At 30.6% G+C, this 11,204-nt stretch overlaps 1 protein-coding gene across 2 annotated transcripts; it reads right to left on the reverse strand.

The window, feature by feature from the left end:
* Positions 1 to 1,102: 1,102 nt before the first annotated feature.
* LOC130981650 (probable cyclic nucleotide-gated ion channel 20, chloroplastic) lies at positions 1,103 to 10,020 on the reverse strand. Of its 2 annotated transcripts, XM_057905270.1 has the most exons (12): positions 9,400 to 10,020; positions 8,162 to 8,335; positions 7,807 to 7,905; positions 7,267 to 7,401; positions 5,245 to 5,484; positions 4,648 to 4,908; positions 4,137 to 4,282; positions 3,612 to 3,689; positions 2,574 to 2,703; positions 2,040 to 2,289; positions 1,797 to 1,950; positions 1,103 to 1,450 (listed from the first exon to the last, which is right to left on the reverse strand). In XM_057905270.1, exons 1-12 carry the CDS (start codon positions 9,703 to 9,705, stop codon positions 1,342 to 1,344), a joined length of 2,082 nt encoding a protein of 693 aa, XP_057761253.1. In that variant the 5' UTR covers positions 9,706 to 10,020; the 3' UTR covers positions 1,103 to 1,341. The 2 variants fall into 2 exon arrangements, with proteins under 2 accessions (XP_057761253.1, XP_057761254.1); XM_057905271.1 differs by lacking the exon at positions 7,807 to 7,905.
* Between the last annotated feature and the right edge of the window lie 1,184 nt (positions 10,021 to 11,204).

The raw sequence follows: 11,204 nt of genomic DNA on the forward strand, positions 1-11,204 counted from the left end.
TTTAGATTTAAATCATTGCAGAAGCACACAATTTTCTTTCATAATCGACAATCCTCTTTTAAAAACCGCCATCATTACTTGAACAACAATACTATATTTCAGAGCATTGCATTATCCACGCCTAAACCCCTGAAACATTTTGGAGCACAATACTGAAAACTAGCATATTATACGGGACTTTTTTTCAACAATCTTCTAGCCAGTAGATAACGAAGAATTATTCAAGTGACACATTCAAAAATTAAAACACAGATTAGGTGCTTTATTATTGTTTCAGCAATTTATGATATGGATCCAATTAAAATCAATAATCATTTTTTAAAAAAATATCCTACATATATATTTCTATTCAGTGATGACTGAATTTTTGTATGTATATAACAAAATTGTTATCCAATTAAAATTATTGTTTTTGTTCAAAATGGATCAAAGGTCGGTGTTCGTGATATGAGAAAGGTAATCAATTATTAGAATTTTTCATAAAATTAAGCTAAAATAATATCTAATTAATTAACAATGTCATTTTCCGAATACAATATTATTTACATGTCTTTTTTCTTAAAATAGAAAATCGCAATGAAAATAATTTTTTTTTAACTGAAAAACAAGTAAATTGCACCAAGAAATTCTGATTTAACTCTAGAAACTAAAGAAATTGCACTAGGGAATAAGAAGTTTAAAAACGTATCAGAATCTACCCGATAAGTGCGCTTTATAACAAAATTTGAATTCAACAAACACCTCGCAGTACACTTTTTAGCATTAGTCATAAATCGCAACCATCTACTGCAATTTATGCATTTTGGATTAAAAAAAACGAACGAGTCCTCGCAATGAGTCATAAATGGCAAGTTGTTTGTGACATAAATTACAGGGTTTTCATCCTCTGATGCATTTATCTGGATGAATCAAGTGTTAGCTATTTGCAAACTATATTCTTGAACTATATACATTTGAACCTAAGTAAAAATCATATGAATGCTTTAAAAAAAAATTAAATATGATATAAAAACATGCAAATTAAAATTATTTTTTACTTACCAATTCATTTCCATAAAAGCTGTAGTCAGTTAACCTTCGGTAGAAAGAGCTGCTATAGTCATGACTGATGAATCATGATAGTTAAATTTTGCTTGAAAAATGTGGCACGAGTTCAATGAATTCAACATACATGATCAGACCCGTCTTAGTATATTATTTGGATATCCACATCTCTTGTTTTTAGAGATGAATTTCTTCTAGTTATACAAGCAAAAGCAACACTTGTTATGTGTTAATATGCAGCACATATTACAGTTGCTACATATAATATTACAGATATATTACAATGCAATCTAGAACCTAATTTGTTTGTGAGGCAGCACGCTTACGATTTAAACGGTTCTTCCTGTTTCGCCACGCCATCTGAATCCGTGTTGCAGCAAGGGATCTCCAATAAGATGATTCATACCTAAAATATCACAAATTACCAAAAAATTATTCAGACATGTACATCGAAAAAATGAAAGAAAATAAAATACTTTTATAGTGAAAACCACAAATATGCTTATTCTTACTAGTTCCATGCACATAATGACATTTTTTCACCTCCGGAGGTGAAAATATATTTTGGTTTTACTCCCTGTTCTAAAGGGTTAGGCCTGGTGAAGAACTTCCACACAAAACCTTCATTAAACTCTGGACTCAGTGTATGTAGAATTATAATTTTTGATTAACTAACATACTTTTAAGTCATAAGGAAGATGATTATGCTGAACTGAAAATCAAGATATAATGAGAGAAAGGGAACAACTGACCTTAGGGCTGCTTGAACACGTGGTCTTTGAAATAATCTTGAGAAACGAATTATTACTTCTTCAAGGTCATCAGCTCGGAGTGAAAACACCTCCACATTTGTTAAGGCCCTTACTGTCCTTTTACTACGCAAGACTTTTTCTGGTTTTCTGCTTGCTACAGTAGAAATCATATTGTAAATCATGTTGTTGAATGATAGAAAATATTTAAGAGGCACATCATCACATCATTTAATATTGTTGTACCTGTGTAGAGTAATGAATTCTCCAAACACCACTGCAAGAGTTCTTCACCACAAGCATCCCCTTGGGTTAAGATAATTCTAATTCCATCTTCTCCTTCGATGCTCTCCAATTTCCCATGCATAACAAACACCATCTTCTCCACTAGACCACCATTATACAAGATATTGCTTCCTTTGATGTATATCTTGTGTCTTAACTTCTCACAAATGGCATCTAAAATAGGCTCATCCATCATAGAAAAAATTCGAACCTGCATGAATGGTACATCCTCAGACTCACCATTATCGAGAATTTTCAAGGTTGTTCAGCATATGTCAGCTTCTTATTAAACATTTGTTTGATTCCATTTCCATCATGTTATGAATAGAGAACCTTAGGCAAACAGAAATTCATATGAAACATAGTGGCTGACATTGTGTACTTCATCTAATATGTAAACCACATAATTATGATCCACTCAAAGTGTAAACAAGATGAGTTGGCATAAACATAACTAGAAAGATACCATAGATATTCAAGATTTTTGGTGCCTACTTTCTTAATGAATCTGAAGAGATGACGCCTTATGTCTCTTTGGAGATCTTCTGGCATATTCTCCATAAGCATTTCTGCATTCACCCCTATTGTTGCAGCCCAATTATACCGTTCAACATGTCTTATTTTCCTGCATCATAGAAATCCTATCTCACTTGTGTTTATGTTATCCACAATTTAATTCAACGTACAGCCTAAACAAAATTAAAAATACGAGGCATACTATATTTATTGCATTCAAAGCTCATACATGCTCTATTGTACAGTAAGAAGTAGCTGCTTATATATTTACAGTTTCAGCATCAATTCAATTATGGCAGAAAGGAATTGATCCATGTGAATATGATGATTGTAAGCCAGATGAACAATAAATATTGTAGACATTTAGAAAGTTATCATATAAAGAGTAGTAAATAATTATTAAACCCTTTAAAAAAAATAAATAAAATAACGGGAAGAAGAAGATTATTAAACCAAAAACCAGTTATGCAACACAAAGCATTTACACTGACAAACTAAGAAAATTATTACAAACATGAAACTTCTCATGTTCATCAAGACTGCATTTGTTTACAAGTACGGAGCACTGAGACATGGACATAGAAATACAAAAACGTGTTTGGTAGATGAGATATGGACAGAAATATTGGTGTATTTAGTGTCCATCGTGACAAGAAAGACATAGAAACACTAACAAGATACGACTTATTTTTATTTTTTTTTCTTTTATTATTCTTATTAATTTTTCATAATTATATTTTTTATTATTATATTTTTCTTCCCAAATTTTTCGAATGAGAAAAAATAAGAATGGATTAGATTTTGATAATTAGTTTTAATTTATTACCAAACAAAATACAAGAATACTAATTTTTGTGTTTCTGTCCTTTGTATCTTGTTCTTAGTGTCTTGTCTTATCCTGTTCTTATAATCAAACGGCAGCCTAAGTTAATAACCAATGAATCACATCAACCAATTGGAAAATATGCATGATCCAATGTGGAAGCGATTCATCAAGAGAATAAAAGCATTTCAGACCTTCTAAGATCTTCTGGTAAGTGAAACTGGCTCATCCATTGCTCAACATCACGGCCTCTAAGTTGCATTTCTAGTGTCCTGTAAGCAATATGGAAGAAAATACACTGACCAAACTGTAACCCGTAACACAGTAGAACTTCACTATTAAATCTCAATTAAGATTGGCAATGTTAGAAAAGTTAAACCGACCAAGGAGAACAAAATAATGCAATGACAAACTACAATATTTATAGCAGACTTCTTCATTATCTATTCAAAATATCTCAATGAAAAAATAGCAAAAATGTTAGCTACATATCAGCTACAGTCAAACTTACAGGAATATTGATGTGGTGATAGAATTTAGAGTGATATTTATATACAAATACAATTACGCATTAGGGTGCCTATCACTCGCCTACCTGAGTTATTTTGAAATTTTTATATACAAGGAATTGTACAACTAAAGCATTACAGATGAGTATGAAAAACATTGTCATAAAAAAGTTTAGGATGGACACAGCATGAAAGAAAACAAAGTTCTACCTCTGACCGAGAGCTTGAAGATAGTTTTGTATGTTTCCGATCAAAAGTGCAAAAAGCAAGAGTCCTATTCCTGTGATTGCCATTATGAAAAGGACTTCGAACTCAAAATCACTAGGGGTTTGATTACCAGCAAGAGTACTGATTTGCTGTATTAAAGATAAGAAAGGATATATAATAGCCTAAGTTAGTATTATTGGTTTACTATTAGAGTAACCATGAGCATGTGCTAATAAATTCAAGCATTATCTTCCCCATTCATATCATTAAATAATATTTCTAACTCAAGATAAAGTAGGAAAGTGCTTAGTCTACACTTGAAACCTAAAGGAGTTACCAATGATCCATTTTGGAGAAAGATCAACCATAAAACTGACAATAGGAAAGAAAAGGGATTGGTTTACAAACAAGACTATTTTTTTCCTCCAATGGAAGAAAAATGAGATGTGCAATTACTAAAATGTAAAAAAAAAAAAATTACAAAATAAACAGAAGGGAAGAATGAAACGCATACTTGGAAGCCCCAATACAGTGCATACAGATACTTCTTGACTATTTTAGGATGCGTAGTAAGTTGTACAACATTGGCGTATATCCCATAATCAAAAGCACCAGAAGAGGAATTCAAACAAGCAGTTGCATTTGCATTGTTTCTCCACATTTCTGAATCTGATGATGTATAGTGTGAGAAACAGTCATACCCACAATTAATAATCTTCATGCATTGAGTAACAACTGAATTATGGCAGGCATCTCGCAAACATTGATTAACCCTCTAGAAGAAGGATGGGGAAGAAAAGAGTAACGTTAATAGTTGAATATTATTTAATCTTCATTTGCATAATCAATTTGCTTGTGTCTAAAGTTATCCGAAATTTGTAGTATAGTTTTATGATCAATGATAATAAAAGAGACGCACTAAGATACAATTAAGGGGGAAAAAGGGTGCAATAAATTTCCATGCAAAAGCACACACATATTGACAGAGCACTTTATTTTGTAAATATTTTAGACTGCATTACCGTATTACAGACAATTATATGAAGATTCGAGGAACTCAATTGAACCAAGTAATACTAAAGAGGTATCAACAAGAATGTTTTTCACTCACCTGCAAACCAAAGAGGTACCAACAAGAGCCAACGACATGTCCAGATAGTATAAAAATGAGGATATTTATAAAAAAATTTGCCCATGCTGACTCAAATATGAATCCTTCTGGAGACTGGACAATTAGCAGAGGCAAAAATCGGAATAACCTGGGGATATACTGCACAAGGATCACTCCACATAAAAGACTCTCAGCATGACTCGCTCCGAAATATCTTGGCAGCACAAACAATACTATTATCTGCACATTTGGCAGCAGAAACAATACTGTGATCCGCACATAATGTACACTATTTATATAACCGAAAAGGAGTTTGATGGGTAATTGAATATTATTCTATAAAAAACATCGAAGTTGTTAGAGATAAAATCATTTCTAGCATATAACTAGGTTGATTTTTTAGGCTACTTGGTTTCAGACAAGTTACAAGGAGCATCTATTGCTAAAATAAGAATTAGTAAATTTTTCAGAGATTGTCTATAGAGAGTAACAAGTAATAGAAAAATAAGAGAGGAACACTCATTTTGTGTGTTTTATTCTAATTATAGAGATCCATAATTCCATATACACAGCTAAATTCATCAACAGTACCAACTTCTCACAATAAATACATCAGTTACTTAGAGTAATAACTCTACAACAAAATTTAAAAAATATTTATTGATGTTTTCGTATGTTCAAAACTTCCCCTCAAACTCAATCATATAAAATTATAAATCATATGCAAAAAGTGTGCTACAATTTCAACTTACTCGAGGTTCCTAATAGACTTTGTGATATCTATTAATTGATCAATGGAATTCACAAAGTGAGTCACAATGAATCCAGATTGAACCTTTGCTCTAATGATATGATATTCTACTTTTTTATGCTTGATTCACACATGGAATGTTGGATTTGAGGCAACCTGCAAGGATGCTTGATTGTCACATATGAGCTGCATCTAATTAATATCTCCAAATTAAACTTTAGCCTTTGTAGAAAATGCTTCACCCATATTAGTGATAAGTTGCTAGGCTATTGCTTGATATTCTGCTTTAGTCCTTGATCTAGCCACAACACTTTGTTCTCACATTTCCAAGATATCAAGTTAACTCCAATCTTGCATAATAACCTGACAGGATTCTCTATTTAAAGGTGAAGAAACCCACTGTAATTTCCTAATAAGTATCCAATATTGGTTGCAATATAATAAGGGCTCCCTTATCTTGGAAACAACATAAAATTTGGATCCCTTGGAGTATCCAAAGGTCAACTATATGACAGACCAATCTTTTCTAAGATATCAAGGTCACACTTCCCTGAGAAATGACCATCCAAGTAGAAGATTGAGCTACTTCAATTCCAAGAAAATACTTGAGGCACACTAAATCCTTGGTTTGAAAATGTTTATGTTCTTTAAGCTTACAAATATCATTATCCTCATCACCAATGTGGCAATATCTTCCACACACACTAAAAGATAAATACTTAAATTTGACAGAGAATGAAGATAAAATACCGAGTAATCTATCTAACTGCAAATCATGACCAATTGTTGAAATACAAGGTTGACGGTTCAAAACACGCCAATGGAGATAGTTTTAAACCATAAAGTAAGTTTGGAAGTCTACAAATAAATCCAAACTCTGTTTGATCAATAAAGAATCTTAGTTGATAGTGTAGAAAGAGGGAATTTGTGAATGATTTTCTCATAATGACAAATAAAGGTTGATTGCAATATTTAGTGGATATGATGGATAGGTTCATTTCACTTGGACTAGACTCTTTGGCCAGCTGCACAAGCTAGCATGTAATTTTAACCATGAAGCACAAATTTTACTGAAGATTTGATTTCTAGGAAATGGAGAAAAAATGAAATGACCATTCATGTTCAATAGCTTTTATATCTCCTTTTCACATAAAAATAAAAAAATAAAATGGGTGATATAGTCAAATACTTAAGTGGATATCTTCTTTTTTTTTAAATAGAGAAAAAAGCATGCCATCATGAAAAAGAAAGTGAGATTGTAAGACACTTACCTGTGGTAGAGGAAGTGCAATAAACAAATCAAGAAAGAAATAACTAGTCAGGTAATGTCGAGCAATTTTCTTTGGATCATCAATTAAATCAGTACCCCTTAACCTTGACCCAGCAGAAACATAAGCCAACCTAAACTGCAAAGATGAAACTACAGAGTTATACAAGCTGGAGCAATGTTTATTAATCTTTATCCATGAGATCACAATGCTATTTCATTTCATGTTTTCAATCATATTGTTACCAGCTACATGTTCTTTGCACTCTCCATTTATTAAAAGTTTCAATCAATTTCCAGTGTTTAAACACCTTTTTGAATCGCCAACCACTCTTATGTATTAGGTTTTTATTTACTAATACATAAAAGTTGAGCAACATGTATTTATCATTCCTTAGGTTATTTTATGATCTAATAATCTTCTAAATAGACAGTTATGTTTGATGTAAAAGTTTCTATATCCTGGTCCTCCTTTGGTGCCAAGAAACTTTTACTGAAATACATTCATTAGAGTATTTCTAAAAGGTTGTAACTTGGAGATTACCTGGAGAAGCATGTTCATGAAAAATACTAAATCATTTATGCTTCTAAGTAAAATAAGTGGTCTCGTCATTGTCCAACTGATAACAATGCAATTCAAATGCTGCACAATGAATATGAAAAATGCAAATAAAATGTTCAGATGGTATCAGGAAAATATTTGTAACTATAACATGCAAGATAATTCAACTAAGTAAAGGGAAGAACAATGAATTTGAGTTCTCTGATGATCAAAATAAAATGATCTTTTTATGTTTACATTATTTTTCTATTGATTTAATTGTTCTAGACAAACAATAAGTACAAATATTAAATAATCAATGGTGGGGTTATAAATAGGACAAAGTCTTGTAACATACCTTTTCAACATACAATAAGAAGAAAAATAATGGATCCAAAAATATTGCCACCAAGCTTAAAATAGCTATAATCTTGTTCCATTGTTTTACACTGTCAGGATGTATAACTCCAGGAACACATGAAGAGCAGAATGAAGGGACTCTCCAAGCAGAACCCTCAAAAATACTATCAAACTGTGAACACTCAAACCATTGGAGAAAGAAATAAACTTGGTTACATGAAAGCAATATTATAATACATAATATTACAATATTATCAAAATTTCCCCTCAAAGTGGACAATGATAACAAAACTAGCAATGCTAAGTAGTGAAACAATAATTTGAAGAATTAAGAATAATAATCAGATAGTATCCTGTATGGTAACCAGAATAAACAAGGACGTAGATGTAATGCCATATATTTTGCAAGTTAAATTTAATTAGAGATTATGTAGTGAATTACATTTGCATTCTCCTTTCTTTTGTTAAAAGAAAAAGTTTTACTATAAGGATCAAATTAAAAATTTAATAAAACTATAAGGATGAAAAGTAATTAAACCTAGTTTATTTTTGGAAGAAAAACACCTTCTGACCAAACCTATTTGAATTTCTTGGACTTCGGGTTGGTTTTGTAAATTTTTACTTTTAGAAAATAGTTCATCAACACTAACTTGAAAAATAACTTTTTAAAAGTTAGTAACATTTATGTTTAAAAATTACTTTGAATAAACACAAATAACACGAATTACATATAGTAAAATAATTTTAAAAATTAAAAAAAAGGTTACAATATATAAATATTAGAATAAATTTAAATATTTATTAATATATAAAATTATATTAAAGTTTTAATTTTAATAAATATAAATTAAAGAATAATGCTAAATGACCAATAAATATTATTATTTTTGGCCAATAATAATTTACACCCATATTTACATAAATTTTACATACAAAAAACATATAATTTACACATATATTTACTAAAATTTTGTCCACATGAATCAATACAATTTGCACTTATATTTTTCAGAATTTATATACATAAATTAGTAAAATTTATTTGTTAAAAATAATTTAATATTTGTATTAACTAAATAATGGCTAAAACTACTAAAAGTTGCTGGCTCTTAAAAGTTTCTCTAAATTAAATTTAAAAAAAAAATATATCTTTTAAAATCTACAAACCTATGTTATCATTTTTTCTTTTATCACAAAAACAAGATAAGGAGGTTGAGTTTTTTAAAGCACAAATACCTCTGCTTGAAGAGGATTATATTGAAGCCTTCCTGTCATAGCACGATGCCATCTAAGTGGGCCACCGCCGCGGCGGGACGAGGAAAGATGTAGAGTTTCATGAGTGGCAGTGGAATAGAATGACGATGAAGCACTCTTCTTCTGGGGAAAGGTTTTCACACTATCAAGTGTACGAGTTGCTTCTCGGTGGGAGACCATGGGAATGTGCATAGACCTGCTTCGGGCCCGAAAATCCGAACCCTGGAGTCCATGAGATCGTTGTGGAGGTGACAGCATTGGCTCCTCTTCTATTTCCAAGTTAGCCATGGTAATCTTCTATTCTTCTACCAAACAGTTCAAAATTGAACTTGGAGAACACAGGGGAACCAATTTCACGACGATAAATGGACAATTCCATATGATTGGATTCTACTATTTTAATTTATTGATATGCCCCGAGAAGTGAGAACTACGTTGTCCACCTGACCCACCTCTCATGGTCTACTTGCTTTTGTTGGTTTATGCGTGTGGGACAGAAGAGGGTACTGTCTCTCTCTCTCTCTCTCTTTTCAAATAAGGCGGCCAGCCGGCCACTCCGATGCGGATAAACATCCTTAGTAAAACACGAGCCCTCTCCTCCAATCTATCTTAGAACTTAGAAGTGTGTTCAATGTCGATAACTAAATCTTTATCTACATATTTTTTAATTTTGACGCAAAAATAACTTAATTATAAAATTAAAAATAATATAAAAATTTAATTAAAAAAATAAAAATTTAATTATAAATTTGATAAAAATATAAAATTAATATAATAATTAAATTAATATTTTATTATAACTAAAAATGATTGACATAACTTTATGTTTGATTTTATTTATATTAAAGATTACTTTTATAAAATTATTATTAAATTAATTCTATTTTTTTTTAAATGGTTGTAAGGATATTTTTATATTTTTTTTTATAAACTTTAAGAACAAAATGTATATTTTATTATAATAGTTAAAATTTATTTAACTCGAAAAAATTGTAATACTCTTTACTTATTAGTAAAAATATTTAAGAATGAGTAAAGTAAGTTTAATATGAAGAACAAATATTTTTGAGGCTGCGTATTATATGTTAGAGTATTGGTGATTAATATAATATTTTAATTTATTTTAAGTCAATACTTATTAGATTAATTAGGATAAATTAGTTGTTTAAATTTGATTAAATTTTAACTTAAATTCTGCTCACAATCTTAAGGCTCAACTTATTAAAATCTTAACTAATTAAGTTTGAGTTGGTTTAAAGTTGATTTGATTCGCTTTTAATTCTATAATTGAATTAAATTTATTATACAATTAGGTTAATTTGATAAGAATGTATCTTTATTTATTTTTATCGTTATGTTATACATATAAGTTTTTTTGACTTATAAATCTTATAAGTTGGGCCAAATCCAACAGAAGTTACGTTCACTGTAACACCCTACCATACAGAGTCTTATGCTTAAGTCATAATTCAGAGATGGCAAGGTATTACGACCTCTAAAATAAAAATTTAGTACGTATAGTAGTATGAATGATTGATTATAACTAGGAGCCTTTGTAGAAAAAGGGGTAAACAAAAAAAACGCAACTCGAAAGCGCATCACTCCGATCGATAACGTAACGAACAAGGATAAACCAACGCGAGATTGTATATATACAAAGGAGTGTCAAAAACAGGAATATCAAGACTCAAGATCCGGTTGCGAAGATAACCGGTCCGAGCATAGCAATATATACATATGATATAATAAGGAAAACCCCAAAGGAAACCCAAAGGGACACAAATACA

Source organism: Arachis stenosperma, chromosome 5 (genome assembly GCF_014773155.1).
Source record: "Arachis stenosperma cultivar V10309 chromosome 5, arast.V10309.gnm1.PFL2, whole genome shotgun sequence".
NCBI lineage: Eukaryota > Viridiplantae > Streptophyta > Magnoliopsida > Fabales > Fabaceae > Arachis > Arachis stenosperma.

Coding starts and splice junctions, on each gene's coding strand:
- LOC130981650 (XM_057905270.1), bottom strand. CDS start 9,705: ATGGCTAACTTGGAAATAGAAGAGGAGCCAATGCTGTCACCTCCACAA. Junction 7,906..8,161: donor TCTTATTGTATGTTGAAAAG/GTATGTTACAAG, acceptor TTCATTGTGCAG/CATTTGAATTGCATTGTTAT. Junction 2,290..2,573: donor TCTTCAGATTCATTAAGAAA/GTAGGCACCAAA, acceptor CCATTCATGCAG/GTTCGAATTTTTTCTATGAT.